At 38.8% G+C, this 20,630-nt stretch overlaps 1 protein-coding gene across 2 annotated transcripts in view; it reads right to left on the bottom strand.

Moving 5' to 3' along the window:
• Positions 1–20,630, bottom strand: part of LOC143854074 (uncharacterized) — a 90,093-nt gene that overhangs the window by 36,832 nt on the left and 32,631 nt on the right. For both annotated transcript variants that reach the window (XM_077363822.1, XM_077363825.1), the window contains exons 12-20: positions 17,882–17,977; positions 17,621–17,722; positions 14,139–14,207; positions 13,532–13,627; positions 13,295–13,402; positions 8,246–8,359; positions 7,812–7,895; positions 4,711–4,839; positions 2,047–2,245 (exon numbers count right to left, since the gene is read on the bottom strand). In XM_077363822.1, coding sequence (XP_077219937.1) covers positions 2,047–2,245; positions 4,711–4,839; positions 7,812–7,895; positions 8,246–8,359; positions 13,295–13,402; positions 13,532–13,627; positions 14,139–14,207; positions 17,621–17,722; positions 17,882–17,977 — 997 coding nt within the window. The remainder of the gene's footprint in view (positions 1–2,046; positions 2,246–4,710; positions 4,840–7,811; positions 7,896–8,245; positions 8,360–13,294; positions 13,403–13,531; positions 13,628–14,138; positions 14,208–17,620; positions 17,723–17,881; positions 17,978–20,630) is intronic.

Below are 20,630 nucleotides of genomic sequence, written 5' to 3'. Positions count from 1 at the left end.
TTTTTACCATCATCTGTCATTACTTCTGATTCTCCCATTGCTTCTCGTACTAGGTCTCATTCTACAGCCCATCCTATTTCTCAGTTTGTTTCTTATGATAGACTAACGCCTTCTTTTCAAGCCTTTGTTTCTTCCTTGTCCTCTGTAGAGTTACCAAAATCATTACAGGAGGCTCTTGAACATCCTGGTTGGCGAGCTGCTATGGATGTGGAAATGGGGCCACTTCGATCCAACCAAACACGGGAACTTGTTTCTCTTCCAGCTGGGACTCGACTAGTTGGTTGTCGTTGGGTCTTCTCCATTAAGTATTTACCTGATGGAAATGTTGAACGGTTGAAAGCTCATCTGGTTGCTAAGGGGTACACTCAGACCTTTGGGGTTGACTATCATGAGACTTTCTCCCCGTAGCCAAGATTCCTTTAGTTCGTGTCATCTTATCCATGGCAGCTAATCATGGTTGGCCTCTGCATCAACTTGATGTGAAGAATGCCTTTCTGCATGGCGATCTACAGGAGGAGGTTTACATGGGGCAGCATCCAGGGTATGCTGCTCAGGGGGAGACGTCCTCCTCTGCTCGTCACCTTAAGAAATTCTTATATGGCTTGAAACAGTCTCCAAGAGCATGGTTTGGTCGATTTAGTGAGGTCGTTATTCGCTTTGGTCTTAGACAGTGTGCAGTAGACCATTCAGTATTCAGTCATAAATCCTCTGCAGGGTGCATCCTTCTGATTGTGTATGTTGATGACATCATTATTATAGGATACAACTCAGGAGGAATTCAAAGGCTGAAGAGTTTTTTACAGACAGAGTTTGCTACAAAGGATTTGGGTCGACCTAGATACTTTCTAGGGATAGAGGTGGCCTATTCTTCTCAAGGAATATCTCTATCACAGAGAAAGTATGTGTTAGACCCACTAGAAGAAACAGAAAATCTTGGAGTAAAGCCTATATCTGTGCCTATGGATCCTAGTGTGAAGCCTATTCCAGAGGAAGGAGATCTGTTGGAAGACCCTGGCAGATATAGACGACTAGTTGGCAAGCTCATATATCTTACAGTTACTCGCCCAGATATCTCCTACGCAGTTGGAGTAGTCAGTCAGTTCATGAGTGCTCCTCGTACTTCTCACTGGGCAGCAGTAGTTCAGATTCTTCGTTATTTGAAAGGAGCACCAGGGAAAGGACTACTATTCAAGAAAAATGGACATGTCAGAATAGAAGGCTATTGTGATGCAGATAGGGTAGGATCTCCAGCAGATAGGAGATCAACTACTGGCTACTGTACATTTGTTGGGGGCAATCTGGTGTCTTGGAAAAGTAAAAAGCAAGAAGTCGTTTCGAAGTCAAGTGCTGAGGCAGAATATCGAGCTATGTCCTATACTAGTGGGGAGCTCCTTTGGTTACGTTTCCTCGTAGCGGATATTGGTTTTCCTTGTTCTTCTTCAGCTCAGCTTTATTGTGATAATAAAGCTGCAATTCACATAGCCACCAATCCTGTTTTCCACGAGAGAACCAAGCATATAGAGGTGAATTGCCACTTTATTCGTCAGAAAATTCATAAAGGAGAGATACAGGCTTCTTTTACTCGATCTGTGGACCAGTTAGCTAACATATTTACGAAACCCTTGCCTAAGTCAAAGTTGAATGATATTTGTAGCAAGCTAGGAATGTACAATATCTACATTCCAGCTTAAGGGGGAGTGTTGGATATAGTTGCATATATGTAATAAGCCTGAGGGCATAGATGTAATTATGCTTCTCCATTATTAATAAATATATTAGTGAGGGGGAGATCATCTCTCTAACTCACTTTCTCTTCTCTAATTCTTTCTCTCAACATCCCCCACCAAGCCCAAACCCTAGCACCATCTCTCTCTACCTCTCGCCCATCTCTCTTCCTCGCCTCCACCCTCCCAACCCCTCGACCATTTCTCTCTCTCACCTCACCATCCCGTCACATGTATTTATAAAAAGTGAAAGAGTACAAAGACCAAACTGCCCGTAGGCACATATACACCTCTAACATTGTGGACATCAAAATGCTCTGACCAGCAAACATGGAGAACACGCGGCATGCAGGCATGGGAATGAAGCTTCCAACCGCAAATGCTAAAACCTCAGATAGACTAGCTAATGTTATAGATGGTCCCACTTCAACCAGGGCATTACTTATCCGTCCTTCTAAAGGCAACTCCAGGGGTTGCCGTTTGACAGCATGTACCAGGATACACATGTTGTCCACACCAACCTGAAAGAAAGCCAAAGTTCAATAATTGATCTTAAATTTTAATATATGATAAACCCAACAATTGACAATCACGAGTTGCACTGATACCCAGAACACAACAGGCACAAAAGTGGTAATTCCATATGTCCACCCATATATGTATTTTTTAAATTGAATAACTAAATGTTCTAAGCAGGATGTTGGAACAGGTTACTATAAATTGTTGCCTTCGAGAATGATAAAACAATGAATCAAATAATAACAAGTTGAACATTCTTTATTTTCTATATTCAAGATTTTAAACCATAAACTAGATTGAAATAAATGGAATGTTTTCAACTTCAAACCATTCTAAAGCCATTTTCCAAGTTTTCTATATACAGAGCTTAGGCTGGTGCTGGCTTAACACCACAATCAACCACAATAACAAGTATAAATCTAGCTCCGGGCAGTTGGTTCTTCTTTTTTTTGTACTGTTTTTATTTTGTGTGAGTGCATGCGTGCTAGGAAGCACGGGTACTCTCCCGGGGCTCCCGTACCCATACCCGACATATATTGGGTGCGGGTACGCCCTGGGTACGTCCTTGGTACATACCCACATTTTGAAAGAAAAAAAAAACCGAAATTTGGTTGTTGGGTGCGTGTCGGGTGCGCACCCACGCGTGCCCGACTCATCCTGCTTCTCCCAGCTGGTGTAAATCCTTCCTGCTTCTTCTCTCTCCTCCCCTGCTTCTCCCAGCTGGTGTAAATGTCTTTACTATTTTATTGTCCATTTACGTAAGGTTTACATGTAAATAACGGAATACCCCCCATTTGGATTTATTAAAAATAGTTTCAAGACCCAAATCTAAAAGGAAAAAAAGTCTACTCTCCTGTTCTAGTACAAAATTCGAAGAAAAAGGGTCGGGTCAAAATTTTAACTTCCGTAACTTCCAAATGGTAGGGTATTTTTCAAATTTTAAAAATTCATAAAATCTATCATGTCCAAACATTATTAAATCCCAAAAGTCTGGTATAAAAAATCTTATAATTTGGTCTCTAAATATTATTCATCTTGTCAGGCAGTGGTCAATACACTGGAGACAGACTTTTTTTCTAATGAATGATGTATTGATGCCTCATGTTATGAAATATGGAACTTAATCACTTATGAAATGAAGAGTAATATTACAATTTTCCATTTTGGTGATATTATTATTATTTGATTGCTCTCCAATTATTATTTTTAATTTTTATAAATATATAATAAAATATTAAAATATATTATTATATTCGGCGTACCGGAACGTACCCGCACCCGGTTTTTTTTGGAAAACCACGTTCCCACGTACCCGTGTCGTGTCGTACACATACCCCGTACCCGTACCCGTGCTTCATAGCATGCGTGTGTGGAGGGAGGGGGTGCAGTACTTGCCTCAGTTCTTTCTTCGCTCGCTGAAAGGAGGGAGTGAATTAGGATAAGAAGAGTAGTCTATAGAATCCATAAAGAGGCCAACCAAGAAATTCTCTATGTGTTCTCTCCGTATTTTTTTCCACTCGTTAAACTCTATACAATATACAGGGCAACTATTTCATGGTGGAAATAATTCGACAAAGTTCTGGATGCTGAAGGTTGGATAACGAGATTTACTGATTTCCACTTCTTTGAAAAATTGGTGACGTCTAATCCTTTACTGTGGTTTTTTTTTCGAGTGGCGATATTTTTGTATAGGAGGTTTAATTGAACTCTTTGACATCAAAAATTGGTGACGTCTAATCGTTTTATTTTACAATTATCTAATTAGCAGCTAATGGCTTTTAATATTCGTATAAAGCCATCAAGAGTCAATCAAATATCTGCAATCACTTGCTATGATAATGACACTCCAGATTCCAGAATCTATCAAACAATTATTTCATTGGCTGTTGATAGATTTTTGGGAATATGATAGGCCCATGCAAGCCAAGCCTCCTAAAAGTTCAAATGGTACCATTAGTATAAGACCATATATTGTATATAGTTCTGACGAAATGGGATGAGCTTACATGCTAGAGGCGTGATTGGGCCACTAATAAACAGGACTAGTAGGGTGAGACCATATATTGTATATAGTTCTGATGAAATGGGATGAGCTTACATGCTAGAGGCGTGATAGGGCCACTAATAAATAGGGACTAATAGGGTGGGGGTGGTGTGGGTGTGTGGATGGGTGTGGCGGGGGGCGCTTCGAAGCCCCCTAAATGCCCTTATTAGTATAGTACTTGCTAATTGACAACATACGCATGCATAATAACAAAGCAGTCTGTAGAAAACGAACCTATTTTTCTTGACATGTGGAATGTTCTAGTTTAGTAGCACTAATGGCACAATCAGGAGGGGACACTATTCCAATCACACAGAGATGTTATAACCATTACATTAGAAGGCACATCATATTCATATCAAGCAGGTTCAAATCACAAAACATTATGATATAAAATCCTAGTCGTAGAAGAAATGTACTTACAGCCAAAACAAGAAAAGGGATGACTTCCATAATGATTAGTGTAGATTTCACTCCGATGGCACTAAAAAATCCAATGGATCCCAGAACAGAGAGCAAGACAACCATGACTCCTGACAGGCCTAGGAGTACCTGGAATCCAGTCCATAACTCAAAATAAATTATCCATAAGATCAAAATTGATATAGAAAAGGTACTCAATCAAACAGAAAAAAATGAGATATACATATAAAAGATGTGAATCTCAAAGCTAAAAGAAAGAAAGAAAGGAAAGTAAGAATAGTATTCAAAAAATAAATAAATAGAAATAAAAAAAACAAAGAAGAAAACAAAAATAAGATTCAGTTCAAAGTTAGCAATCGTACAATAGAAGCTTCTGGGTGTAAGGATGTAATGCATAACTGACCAACATGAAACACACAAATCCATTTACTAGGGGCTCAGAAGGATGTAATGCATAATTGACCAATATTAAACACACAAATTCATTTACTAAAGCATATTTGGAACGTGTCTGGCTAAGGCATCCAGCTTAAAGCATATTTGGAACGTGTCTGGTTAAGGCACCCACACAAATTCTTAGGCCATAATCATAAGACATACGGACCCTCCAAGGCATCCAGCTTAAAGCATAATTGGAACGTGTCTGGTTAACACACAATTATCATATGAAACATGGAATGCATGTAGAAAACTAACTTGATCAACAAAAACTAATTGCATGGGTGTGTAATGTATAATATAACATAAAGTTAAAGGAGGAAATATACAAGGAAATTCAAGAGCTGATCAGATAGCATTCTTTGAGGTATATCTAATAGAATTGTTACTTGGATCAAATGCAAGAAACATAGTCCTTTGTCTTTCTCCTTTGAGCTTCATTGTTTGGAGGGTTCCTCTTTGTTATATCTTTTTTAATTGTTAGAATCTCGTAATGTGATGAAGGCCATTACGCAGTGGATTATTTTTTTAAATATTGCTTATTGCACATATACAAAATAGAGGAGATGGATTGTGGATTTTAAATTGAAAAATTATGAACCTCCTCTCTTCTCTTCTTCCCATTTTCTTATTTACATAATATCAGAGTCATACATCTAATCCTAGGGTTTAAAAGGGTTGAATACACACACACACACACACACACACACACACACACACACACACACACATATATATATATATATATATATATATAGATCTTGGTACAAATCAAATTAGGTTTTGATTTGACTTTAGCAAAGTTGTCACACGGTTTGGGCTAAAAGAGGTGTCAGGCTGATCATCCAGTGTTTAGGAGGAACACTAAGTAAAATTATGTTGGTGGTCTATGCCGATGATATTGTGATTATAGGTAGTGACAGCAAAGGCATTGAGGACTTAAAATGATTTCTTTAGCGAGATTTCCATACTTAAGGATATTGGGAAGGTTACGATATTTTTTGGGTATTGAGGTGGCTTGATCAAGACTTCACATTAATTTTTTTCCAAATGAAGTATGTGTTAGATTTGCTCGAAGAGACATTTATCCTAGGGAATAGACCAGTCGACACTCTTATGGATTCCAAAACCAAGCTCATGGTTAATTAAGGAGAACTATTTGAGGATCCAGGGGGGTACATGAGGTTGGTTTATAAATTAATCTGCCTAACCATTACCAGACCAGATTTCACACTTGCGTTCAGTGTGGTAAGCTACTTTATGGATACTACGTGTGTTCCACATACATTGAGATACCTCTGCTTCTTGTCAAGGGGTATTCTATAAGATGAATGGCCACATTCACATTAAGGGGTATATTGACGCTAATTGCGTTGGCTCTACTTCATATAGGAGATCAACTACCACTTCTTGTAATTTTGTCGGGGGAAACCTTGTTATGTGGTGAAGCAGAAAGCCAACTGTGGTTGCAAGATCTCGTGCAGAGGCAGAGTATCGAGCCATGGCTCAAATGCCTTCTGGGTCGATGAGGTTGACAATTTTATATTATGATATTGGTTTTAGCTTTACTATTGATCGTCCATTCAAATTATTTTCTAATAATCAAGTTGCCTCATATATTTCCAGCAATCCAGCGATCCATGAAAGAATAAACACATTGAAATAGATTTCCATTTTGTTAGAGATACAGTTATGGATGGGGAAATATCTACACCATATGTAGATCATAAGATCATCTAGTTGAAATATTTACCAAAGCAATGAGTTTAATTGAGAGTGTACATATTTATTCCAAGATGGGTATTAGTGATATCTATACTCCAGCTTGATGGGAAGGTGTTAGAACTGTGATGTGATGGGGCCATCGCTTTTGTCACAAGTGAAAAAAAATTTAGATATTGTAATTGTACATACATAAAATGCAAGAGGGGAGAGGCGGTCATGGGTTTTAGTTTGAAAACCTACGAACCTCCTCTTTTCTTTCCTCGCCTCTTGCTCTCGTTCTTCATTTATTTACACTAACAAAATAACATATTTTCTATTGTTTTAATCTTTATTTGAATTTTTTAACTTAAAATCACAAATTCATGAGGTTTACACCTCACCTTCAAAAAATATTGCCTGACATACATTACATTTATAAGAAAAACACTACCAAAATGGAATTTCGTTGGACTAAAGTGGAATTCACCAGTGATCTGGTCAATTCCACACTGATTTTTGCATTTCACGGCGATTCGAGCCACTTGTCCTCTGGCGCTGGTGTTACAACATTGGGTTTCGTGACTTTCATCTTTATTTTCCAGATAAAATCGTGTTTTGCTAGCAGCCGTCTATTTATAAAGAACAACAATGTTGGTAATGAATCTCCAAGGACATGCTTTTCTTTGGTAGGTAAAATGGGACTGCACCCACGACCACACAGCTGCACTGTGAAGCACCTTGCATATGAGCTACGAGCACAAGGCCAAAATAAATGAGTGCCACCATAAGAGAGCTTTTCCATGCATGACTATTCAAAGCACAGCCAATCATATGGAATGCCACCAAAATAAATATATGGTACATTTCCCATGCAACAAATGCTTGAGCACAGCCAAAATTCAAAGAGAAAAAATGATAAACAAGATAGAACGAAACTTTAATACAGAATAAAACCATACCTTAGATGAAACATAGAAAGAAGACAGACGAGGTGCATCTCCCAATGTGAAAGATATGTACGCAAACATCACAAGATAGCTTACCTGATTCAAAGTTAGAGAACAAAGGACACTTAAAACCATTAATATTAAAAAGGACAACCATTAATATTAAAAAGGTCAACCAACGAAAATAATTCAACAGTAACTGCTTTGTCAACAAGCTGGCATAATGGTAGAGTAGTACTTCACCACCAAAGTGAAAATAACCTCTCATTGCTTTAGATAAGCGGGCTTAAGAAAAATGGGTTCCAACAGACTAATAAGTGAACAGAAACTGTTTAATCAAATACTCATTACTAGAGCTATCACATAGGCGGAAATTCCTTTATCTTAAGAGAAAAAGGGTTCCAATGACTAGCGTACCAACAAAAATTGTTTAATCAAATCCTCACCAATATAGTTAACACATCAGCAGTACTTTCTCGTTCTAACTCTTCCTGGATAGAACTCTCCGATGAAAATGAAAGCGTAAGGTTTTGTGACCGTACCATTGGCATTAGCTCTTCCTGTGAAATAGTCATTGATCAGATTCTATCTCATTCACATTTAATTATCCAAGACAATATATGAAAAATAAATGATGAAGGAACCAATTAAAAGCTGGGAGAATACAGTGGTATCATTGAAAAAAGAAGAAAATGCAATGTAAATGGTCAAGTAATAATCTATCAACTATTAGATATAATTACTCGATCTACAGCTACACATGTAATTGTTAAAGCCTTATCGTAAATTTGGTAATTCGGTTACGTTTTATATCCATTTTCATTAATTAAAATAGATAAAAAATGGAAAGACAGATTTTTAATTTTCCACGTAAGTACTAACTATTTAATTTTTTTTTTTTTTTTGAAAGGTAAGTACTAACTATTTCATTAGGAATCAAAAATATCTTTAAAGATTTGATCAATCATCATCGCATCTTTCTAACGATGGCAACCTCTAAAGATGACTGTCAATCCTCATCATCTCTCTCTAAAGATAGCAACATAGTTGGTCCTCCTCATATTTATGTTGATTGATTTGTGTCTATAGTAAATTGATTACAATTATCCCTTAGTCATTTTTTTAGAAGGTTGTCCTACACTCCTACTTAATAGGAAACTCATATACTATGTACACACTACATAATGAAGAGCTCACGTTCACTAGACTTTCCTAGAGAAAGGGACATTCATCTCATATTGAGCCTAGACGTTTTATGATTACAATTATCCCTTAGTAATTTTTTAGAAGGTTGCCCTACTTAATAGAAAATTCATATACTATGTACACACTATATAATGAAGAGCTCATGTTCGGTTGTTCACTAGTCTGTCCTAGAGAAAGAGGCATTCATCTCATATTGAGCATCTACTACGTACACACTATATAATGAAGAGCTCATGTTCACTAGTCTCTCCTAGAGAAAAAGTCATTCATCTCATACTGAGCCTAAACATCTTTATCTTCTTATTTTCCCTCTTCTCTATTTTAATAGCAATTACATGGTATCAGAGCGGGCATCAGCCAAGATCTAGATGAGGCAGCAGGCATCTGCCAAGACCTAGAAGAGGCATAAGATCTAGATCAAGAAGAGGCATCTTCTCAATAAATGTAAGATTTACTAAAATTTGTCTACTACATAGTGCTTAGTTTAGCATCTATTAATGTTTGCATCTTCTACTGTTTAATGTTTTCTCGCCGCTCAAACGGGAATTCATCTGCCATTTCGTGGCACTTTCCTGTCCCTTAATTCAACAAATTACTTTACACATGACTTCGATGAACTCCTCATGACACTGAATTAATGGCCTAACAATTTTCTATTATTCTTACAAGTCATCTTAGATATTAAGGTTCCAGTGAATGTCATGTTGAGATTGCCACAGGACATTTTGGTATAGGGGAATTGTGTGAACCAAACACAAAAATCCTATAGAACTTCTGAGTATACACAAGTGCATATAACTACTGTTAGATTTCTACATGATGGAGTGAATGGTGGAAAAGAAGATGAGATGAGAGGAGGAGAGAGAAGAGAGATAGAGAATCGTGTGAACTGGAGAAGCCACAAGTACGTTCTCCCCCTCACGATTTCACTTATGTATTAAAATAATACAAATGACCAATATGCCCTTAAGTGGCGTGAATACATTTAACACTCCCCCTCAAGCTGGAATGTATATATCATACATTCCTAGGTTGTTACAAGCATACTTTAACTTAGTTGGCCCTAATGGTTTGGTTCGTTCATGGAAGACCGGGTTGGTAGCAATATGAATGGCAGATTTGTTGTCACAACATGAAGGTGGGAAACCAATTTCTAATAGAAAAGACCGCAACCAAATCAGTTCTCCACTCATATATGACATAGCCCTCGATTCATCTTCAGCACTTGACTTAGACATAATGTCTTGCTTCTTACTTCTCCGAGACACCATATTACCTCCAACAAAAGTACAGTAACCCATTGTGGACCTCCTATCTGCTGGAGACCCCACCCAGTCTGCATCAGTGAACCCCTCTACTCGTGGCCATTTTTCTTAAAACACAAGCCTTTCCCGGGTGTACCCTTCAAGTATCTGACAATCTGAATTACTGCTGCCCAATGAGATGTGCGAGGAGCTCATAAACTGACTAACTAAGCCTACAACGAATGAGATATCAGGACGGATAACTGTCAAATTAATTAATTTTCCAACCAACCTTCTGTATCGACCTGGATCATCCAACATGTCTTCTTGATCTAGATGGAGCTTCACATTAGGATCCATAGACGTAGATGTTGGTTTTATCCCCATGGAACCTGTCTCCTTTAGAATATCCAAAGTGTACTTTCTCTGTGACAAAAAAAGACCATAACGAGAATGTGCTACCTCGATTCCAAGGAAGTATATGAGAAGACCCAAGTTTTTTGTGGAAAATTCTCCTTTTAGAAGTCTTTAATCTCTGTATACCATCTTTGTCATTTCATGTGATCACAATATCATCCACGTAAACAATCAAGAAGATATATCCAGCAATGGACTGGTAGCTGAAAACAGAGTGATCAACAACGCACTGCTTCATGCCAAAGCGCAAGACAGGTGGCAGTGGGCTGCTTGCCTCTATCACAAAGGCACACAAGTTCCTCATATTCAACGATTGACAAGAATTGAGTCTGTGGGGGCTGATGTAGGAGCAAGGAGGGGACCATCAAAAGCCACAAAAGAAGCAGTAATAGGGCGGTCGAAGCTCTGGATGTAAATCATAACAATAGTCAACATTGTGGTCATCCATACGATAGTGGGTACAATAGCGAGACCCATAACCACGACCTCCCCTTAATCACGACCACGACCACGACTAGCACAGCCACAGCCACAGCCACAGCCATCATGACCACAAACAAATCTCCCAAAAACAAGGTCGCGATCTCCACCAGTAGAATTAGCAAGTGCATACCCATTAACATGATGGTCGTTGACCGGAGCAGCCTCATACGCTATACACAAGATAACGTGTCAGCAAGAGACGGAAGATGGCAATAACCGACGATCTGCTGGCGTTGCTGAAGATAATCGGGGCCCAAGGAGTCAAGATAGCCAACAACACTCATGTCCTCCTGACACTTTGCAAGAACGACATGATCTACTATGAACGGCTGAAGCAGGTCAAGCTACTGACAAGGGGCAATATAAGAACTGTAATGATCTGCAATGGACATCTTCCCACGATGCAAGCCAAGCCAGTCAAATAAGAGATCACACAGTCGTGTGATGTTATCAGCTCCAGAGTACAAAGTTGTTCCCTGGTCCCAGACTTCCTTAGAGGAATCAAGATACATCATATTAGCAGCCACCTGGGGTTCCATACAACTCCACAGAAAAGATCAAATCACTACATCATTCTGCTCCCATATCTCAAAGGAGGAATCTATAGTGGTTGGGGGGAGCACGCTCAAGGCGAACTTTACCCCGACCAAGAAGATATGTACGAACGGCCCTCTACTAAGGAGGGTAATTTTTCCCATCAAGTTTTATGGAATTCATCTAGAGAAGGGCCTCAACGTGGGAATAACTAGAAGCTAGAGTGGAAGAAGGGACCTCATCAACCTTAAGGGAAGTCATTTGCTGCGAAGACAAATCACCTGGATCCATAACAACAACCAACAATAGTCGGCAACCACAACAATAATGCCGAGAACCACAAATACCAAGCAACCTCCAATACACGAGTAGACAACACTATCAACCCAATATCAATCCACTAACAATAAGATTGTCATAAAACACTGGTAACCACCAACAATAACGAAGGCCAATCACCAACCCGAGAAGACCATCACCACCACAATAATCAATACCAACAAACAGCCAACAATCACCAATATCTCCACTACCAACAACACCAACAACAATCACAACCAATCAACAAGCACCAAGAACTAACACCGCCACCAACAATCAACAACCAATCTAGCACCGACAACAACCAACGATCACCACGAACAACCAACAACTAACAAGCAACAACAACCACAAATCCACACAAAGTCACCAATAATCACCTTCGTATACATCAAGATGCGGTTATGGGAGAAACAAAGGATCAAGAATACCCAACCAACATAGGAGAAATAAAGTAGGACTACCAACCAGCGTCTTGGAACTGAGAACGGAATGAAAGATAATAAGAAACAAGTTTAAAACATAAAGAAAGAGGGAATTAGGGACTGATTTGAAGAGAACGTGAAGTTAAGAGATGATATCAACACAAGAAGGAAAATTAATGTGAGAGAGGGGTCTAGGGTTAGGTTGAAGAGAAAAATTACAATTGGGAGCTTTAAGGGTTAGGGTTATTATGCCAAAGTGTATTTTGGGAGGAGGAAAATGGAAAAGGGTTGGGTGAAAATTTACAAGGGGTGTAATTTGGGGGGGCTAGGGTCTGAGGTTGAGGTTTTGGATGGAAAAACAAGTGGTGGGGGGTTGGCAGCTAGGGTTTGTAGAAGTTGGGGTGAGGGGTTGGGATGAGGGTGAGGGTAGGGTGATTCGAGGGAAAAGGTACGGAAGAAGAATGAGAGTTAGGGTTTTTTTGAAAAACCCAAAAGGGTTTGGCAACGGTTTAAAAGAAAAGGAGAAAAAGGAAGTAAAAGGAAAATAATAATGGTATCTCCCTTGAGACTTCCACCTTTAGCTCTGATGCCATGTTAGATTTCTACATGATGCAGTGAATGGTGGAAGAGAAGATGAGATGAGAGGAGAGATAGAGAATGGCGTGAATTGCAGAAGCCAAAAGTACGTTCTCCCCCTCACAATTTCACTTATGTATTAAAATAATACAAATGACTGATATGCCCTTAAGTGGCGTGAATACATTTAACAATTATAAAGAATGCAAAATCATCATAATGAATATTAACTATATCAGGTATAAGCATATTGATATGGCAAAACGGAACAGAGCCCAAAACAACAAACCTTTACTACTTGAATGAAAGCCTTTTCCCAAGCCACTGCCTTTCTGTTCTCATTGCCTGTCATTTCAATCTCATTGTTTACTGGATAGGTTATTACAAATGCAGAAGCCTGTCACGGAAACAGCTTCATCAAATAACTGCTACCAGTTTTTGCATGAAAATTGGTTGAAGAATATATATCCTATATTAGCCACGTGACCAAGTACTCAATCAACTCTACAGCATCTTAAACTAGTACCTCTGAATAGTTGCTCCCAGAAAAGCCTCCCAATGCTGTACTAGGATCAATTGGAGCCTGAAATGCACTTAAACATGTTTCTGCAGAGGTATAATGCTGATGATGGGAACATGCAATAGATAAATGCCAAATGTTAGTGAGTGGCCTGGAGCATATGACTATAAAAGCCAAGTTTATGATAAAGCAAATATTAGAATCATTAAAGATGAGCCTTTAGGTCAAACAATCAGTTGAAAAAGAAACTATGCAGCTAATATTTCTCAAAATAAATATCATAATCCCATCCTTTTGGAATAAAAAATAACATGTTGAAAGCCATTATAATTACATAGATGTGCATGTTGTATGTACGTATATCATATAGTCATTTATACTTTGCTAACAGATTTGAGCACGCAATAAACCAAAGCACTCCAAGAGAACAAGAGGAAACAGAAAAGGAAGCAGAAGCATAAAATATAAGTGCCCAAACAGAATTCTGCGGGAGTAAATTTTGTGCTGATCACTTGGACATATCAGAACATATAAAAGCACATTAACCTGCATCCTCTATTAGCTTTCAGACCACGTGTCTAGAATTAAAGACATGAAATCACAGAAAAGGTACCTGAAAGCAATACTCAGCATGTTGAACGCCGCCAAAATCGTCGTATTTTTCTGGGTCCATTTTAAAATACTGTTCAGACGAAAATACTCAGTGTTAATAATTTGGAAGACCTAACTGGAGCATACCATAAACATGAATAATTTAAGTGAAAAATAATGAAGGTAAGGAAATCATAGGTACAGTACCTAAATGTGTTGTGAAATTAAAGAAGATCAAAATTTTAGTGAATATATAAAATTCTGTAAAGCTCCAGGATTTGAACATAAAGAAACAATCACATATCATGTCAGTGTCATTGCCAAAGTGTGCATGAACGCAATAAGTAAACGGAAAAAGAATTTGTCTGAGACCCATATCTTTTTCCCTCGTTCTAAAACACCACCTGTAATATACAATAAGGATAAAAATAAAGCATAAAATAGTAGAAGGTCATCTGCATGGAGAGAAGCAGTTATGATAAAATTAGGGAAATGATAAATGCGCCCCTTTTCATCACTTGGGACACCCAGCTGCATTGTACGTGGCAATCAGGTCACTTCATTCCTTCATATGTAAAGTACATCAGCCCTTGGCGTCATAGATGCACTGTAGCTGGGTGTCCCAAGTGATGAAAGGGGTGCATTTATCATTTTGATAAAATTATATGAAGAATGACAATGAAAAGAAATTTTAGATAACAACTCCCTACTGCCTGTTTACAGAAAATGAAAAACCTGCAACTTAAAGTACAGGCCATTAAGTACATGATTTTAAAAAAATACGGTGTCAATCACCAACAGGGGAAAATAATACACGTTTCTTCACTCTGCACTAGAAATGTTATATGGCTTCAATCACTAAAATATTATATAAGAAAAAAAGATTAAGCTTTATTATCTGATCAACTAAACAAAGCGAACAAAAACAGGAATGAAAAATTGCAGCCAATACAAGAAAGAGACAGATCATAAAGAACAATAATAAGATCAACCGCGCTACAAAGTTATCCTCAATGTAGATGCGGGTCGTTATTATGGACTCAAGGGAAATAAATATATGCACAATTTCCATTAATTAAAAACAAAGTCTCCATGTGATTTTCTCGTTTATCAAATTTGAAGCATTGGATCTCACACATTCTCTTCAATTGGAAGTTGATGCGGGAGCATCAGCTGAAGAAGATTGTGTAGAAGAGGTGGTAGCTGAATTTCAGAAGATGGTGGATCACCCCAAACAGATCAAACGACCTGAGAGTTCACCTGCCACGTGACAGCTCAGCACATTGATAGCTCACTGAAAGCTCCTTGGCAGCTCAACTCAGTGACAGGGAAAGCTCAAATGAAGGTTATTTCAGTTGGAGTAGTTAGTTCCTACAGCTCACTGACAGCTCATTGGCAGCTCATTGACAGCTCATGGCAGTTCAACTCATTGACAGCTCACCATGACATTTATTTCAGTCGGATTAGTTAGTTTCTGTTGTAAAGGGCTAGTAAATAAAGCTCATAGGTGATTCATTTCAGTCAGTCTGAGTTTTTGTTGAATCTGGAGTTTTCTGATTGAATTTAGTTATGTAGCTTGAATTGGAGATACATTGGTGTTCTTCAAATATATTTCAGAAAGTAATGGAATTGCAGACATTAGCTGCTTGTCTTTTTCCATTCTTTTTCTTTTAATTTGGACCTTGTTGCATGCAAGGTTGCTGGTATGTTACCGCTCAGCTTGCTGTCCTCTGGTGCATGAATAATCTCAACATCCCCTAGCTAGAATTTCATATTTTTTCCTTCATTGGAGAACCGAAAGCCACAGTTCTTAATATTTGCCTACTCAGCTGCGTGTTTCTGAAATCTGCTCCTATAGTCGACTTCTTGCGTGTCTTCTACATCGTCAGATTTAGTTTTCTCACTCACAATTTTGCATTCTTTATGTTTTTTTTTTTTTTTTTTTTTTGAATGGTTGAAAATTCATTAAATAAAAAGACCAAGGTGGTCGCATACAAAGACAGAGAAAAAGAATGTACAAAGGAAATACACAAGAAAAAGAAGAGGGACAAAGAAGATAGAGAAAAGCTTAAGGAGGAAGAGTCGAACTGCTCAAAGGCCTCCATATGGACCCCAGCCCTTGCAAGCCTATCCGTCTCCCCATTAGCAGATCACCTGATATGGCGGAAAGAAATGCTCGGATCACCCACAATGTCTTTGATTTAATTAAAAAAACACCGAAAATCTCCAAGAGAAAATATGGGAACCGGAGTACCGGACAACCACCGAATCACATTTAGGGAGTCCCCTTCTACCTCCACTCTACTTAATTCTTCTCCCGTTAGAAGTTTAATACCTTGATGTACCGCACGAACCTCCACCTCGCCAGAATCGGCCACACCAATAGGGCCTGTAAAGGCCCACCATATTTTGATTAATTCTTCTCCCGCTATTTCAGTTTTGTTAATTCTGTCAATTCCATATCAGTTATTTCATTTATATCGATTTCGTAGTTCCAGTTCCTGTCTTCTGTTCTTAATATTTTGATCAGAAAAACCTCATTCTGATTGTTGCTATACATTTCAGATCTGACATCTTTGAAAACCTAAGTGGAGCTACACTTCAGGAATAACATTTCCTGTTTCTGTTAATCCTTCTTGCTTCTCATACTAGATCTGAATCTTATAATCAGTTTACTATCAACTGAAATTCAGATATGTTATTCTTCTTGATCTGAATTTCATAGACAGATCTGTCCTTCTGTAGAAAAATCAGTTTTCATCCAAACAGAAATTCATTCATTGTGTTGCCAATTGAATCCCAGAACTGCTTGCCAAAACCTGCTATCTTTCCTTTCAGTCTAACTTTATTTCTTTTTTTGAAATATTTAAATTGATGTTTTTTTATTTATTTTTAAATGGCAGCCAATTTTATTGGAAGAAAGAAGACCGAGATGGTCGATACAGAGAAAAGCAAAAAAGGACAACATAAGAATATCTACAAAGACAAAAAATGAAGGCGGAAGAGAATCATAAAGAGCCAAAGACTCCAAAGAGGTCCATCTTTAGCTAGACCATCTGCCACCGAGACTTCATGGCAGCAAGTCTAACTTTATTTCTGTCCTTCTCTTTAAATCTAAAATGAACTACTTGCTGTTTTCCAATTTAAAGTACCTATTTGTTCAGCTACAGTTCTAACTGAAATGTGTAAAACCCAGTAGCACGTAAGTATAAAGCCCTTTGTATTTTTTAACATAAAAAGGAGAAGGTTACATTTATCATATATGAATCCCTTATATTAGCCAAGTAATGCTAATGCTAATGCCAAAAGTAAGCATACAACAGGAATGCACTAATAGAGGCATGCATCTAGGGAATTCCCCTCCCAATATAAAACTCAAACAAATAAGCCTCACATTTCAAGTATGAATCTGTGCACCGACGACAACTCATATGCACCTGACAAAAACAAGGGATGTCTATGCAAACAAAAATAATTCTATTAAAATAAATTCCATGATAGTACCTGCAGAACACTCTGTGTTGCACAATCATCGCCAAGTGGCTTCAAGCAAATGTCAGTTAGAGATACCATAGATCCAGAATAATTTGCACGAATTCCATCAATCTGTCAAAATTAGACCTCAATCACTCAAATGTAAAAAATATAGATGAAGCCTCTTCATACTAGGCACAGGAAATGATAAAAAGTCAGCATAAAATTTGAATAAATAGATACTTTACAACCAAAAAAGATTACATTCACATGACGCCAAAAAGAGAGTACCTTCTTTTGAATTTCAAAGAGTAACTGAATATTGGCATCTGTCACAATACTAGATGACTTGCCATGCTTTGAAACTGGAACAGTCGCTAATATAAGCTGCAAAGAAAAGCAATCACTTAATTTCAAGACATTTATTACTAATAAAATGACAGTGACATTATCAACATAAGAAGCATGGCTATAAATAGAAGATGTGCCGCACAAGGATTAGAAGCATGGATTTAAATTTCGGTTTCGGTTTAGGACATAGCTGAAACCAAAATTTCGGCCGAAATTTGGTAAAAAATCAAAGCAAATGTCATTATTGTACTGAAATTTCGACAGAAATTTTGTAAATAAACTTAAACAATCACATTGTTACGAAATTACTGAAATTTGGTACTCTGACCAAAATTTCAGGTTTGGGTGATTTCTGTTTCGATCCCAACTGAAATTTCGGTATTTTGGCAGAAATTTAAAGCCATGATTAGAAGTATATAGTAACTACCCCTGAATATGACCAAAGAACAACTCTCTTCAGGTTACCCTATAAGACACATGGGTGGAAATAGAAGATGTGTCAGACAAAAATTTAGGATTAGTAAGTACATAGTAACTATCCCTTAACATGAACAAAGAAACACTATTTTCAGGTTACCCTAGGGTGGAAATAGAAGATGTGTCGGACAAAAATGTAGGACTAGAAGTACATAGTAACTACGCCTTAAGATGAACAAAGAAACACTATTTTCAGGTTACCCTAATGTACAAAGTTAGTGTCATCATGCATAGTTAAGTGCAAAATAAGACCTTGTCATGTAGATTCGGTTATTATAAAGGAGAGCTACGAGGGAGCCCATGGTAGATATGTTTGGAAACTTTTTCTAGGTGAGATCTGAACAGTGGGAAGATTATTTGTGTCATGGAATTATTGGGGAGTTATTGGGGGAGTGGATTATGTCAATATCCCTAAGGTTGAGGTATATAAGAGGGGTATGGTTGTAGGATCATCAGGTTTATTCTTTGGTTAAGTCATTCTCACAATCCTGTATCTTGGTTGGGAGTAACAAGTCGCCTTAACGAAGGTGTAGGACTGCAGGGCGATCTCATGTGGCTCATAGAATTGTGGTATTCTATTCGATGGGCGTTGATATATTTCACATTATATGAGGAATATCACATGTGACGAGTCACTATTCACTGGAATAGTCAAACCTATTTGTAATGTTTGTCCGTATATATAGTGTTAATGTATGTATATGCCCATGGGCATATTGGTCTCTCATTTTCTTCCTCAACATGGTATCACAGCCCTAGGGTTTTGATTCCCTAGGGACACCATAGCAGCCCCTCTCTTCTTCTTCTTCTTTCTCTTCTAACCCTAACCCTAACGCTCACCTTCTCCCACTTCCAGCCCCCTAGGGACACCATAGCAGCCCCTATCTTCTTCTTCTTCTCTCTCTTCTAACCCTAACCCTAACCCTCACCTTCTCCCACTTCCAGCCCCCCAGGCCCCCCGCCCCCTACTCCAGCCCCTCGCGCCCCCCCCCATCTCAAAAAATACAAAACCACTAATATAAAAAAATCCAAACACATTCCTCTACCTTCACCCTAATTCCACAGCCCCACTTCTCTCTCTTTTTTCTCCTTCCTCTAATGGCTTAAATCACTATCACATAATTTTCACTCCTCTTCGCGGCTTCAATCTTTTATACATCGATCTATTTGTCTCCTTCATGTCATCAACAGTTCCTCTCATGCCATATTTCTCACATGTCTCTCTTCAGAGCCGTGATCTCCATCATTGATTTTTTGTGATCTCCGCCTCGGCATCGTCTCTTCTCGTCGGTTGCTTCTCTCTCTTCGATCATTTCCTCATGGATAGCCCTGTGATTGAGGATCTCTCCCGAGGGCAGCCTGTGATTGAGGATCTCTCCCGAGGGCAGCCCCCTGTGGCTACTATTCCTACATCTTGCTCATCCTCCTCTTATAACCCCCCCTCTTCTTCGATTGATGGTTCATTTCCTCCCACGACCACAGTCAGACTTGATGGTTCCAATTATCTGAATTGGAAAGTGGTTGTGGAGACCTATCTGATTGTTAGGGGGAAGATCTCCATTATTCGTTGTGACCCCCCTTCTTCCAGTGATCCCACTTAGGAGAAGTGGGAGCAGGATGAAGCCCTTATTCGTACTCTCCTCTGGCAGAGTATGTCGCCTGAGATTTTCAGGACTATGATACACCTTCCTACTGCTCGCCAGGTTTGGGATCATACTACTACTACCTTCTCCGCGCAGATACTCCCCTCACGACCTACAGTTAGTTTGTTTCTCATTGCCAGCAGTTAGATGTTCTTATGCCTCTTACCACTGATTTGAATACAGCCGCTCAACAGCATGATGAGATACGTGTCGTTCAGTTTCTTGAGACTTTGGGTCCTGAGTTCATGCATCTTCGACAGCAGATATTTGAATCTGGCACGATGCCCTCTCTTCAAGAGGTTTACTTACGTGCCCAGCAGTGTGCTCTTGGTGACTCTATGTCGGCTCCTTCTATCGATCTTACTGCCACTGCTGCCTATGGCGTAGGTGATCGTGCTACACGTGGTGGGGGCACCTTTGGCCATGGCCGTGACTCTGGTCGTGGCGATAGACGTGATCTTCCTGCAGGGCATGGTGACCGACCACGTCCATATTGCTCGTATTGTCGTCGTGAGGGACACTATATGGAGACTTGCTATGTACTGCACCCTGAGCTTCGTCCTTCCTCT

The sequence above is a fragment of the Tasmannia lanceolata genome, unplaced genomic scaffold, assembly GCF_043159265.1.
Source record: "Tasmannia lanceolata isolate RefF3 unplaced genomic scaffold, GAP_Taslan_0.1 ptg000020l, whole genome shotgun sequence".
NCBI lineage: Eukaryota > Viridiplantae > Streptophyta > Magnoliopsida > Canellales > Winteraceae > Tasmannia > Tasmannia lanceolata.
The sequence above is the reverse complement of the archived record's forward strand: the minus strand, read 5'-3'. Positions and strand labels throughout refer to the sequence as shown.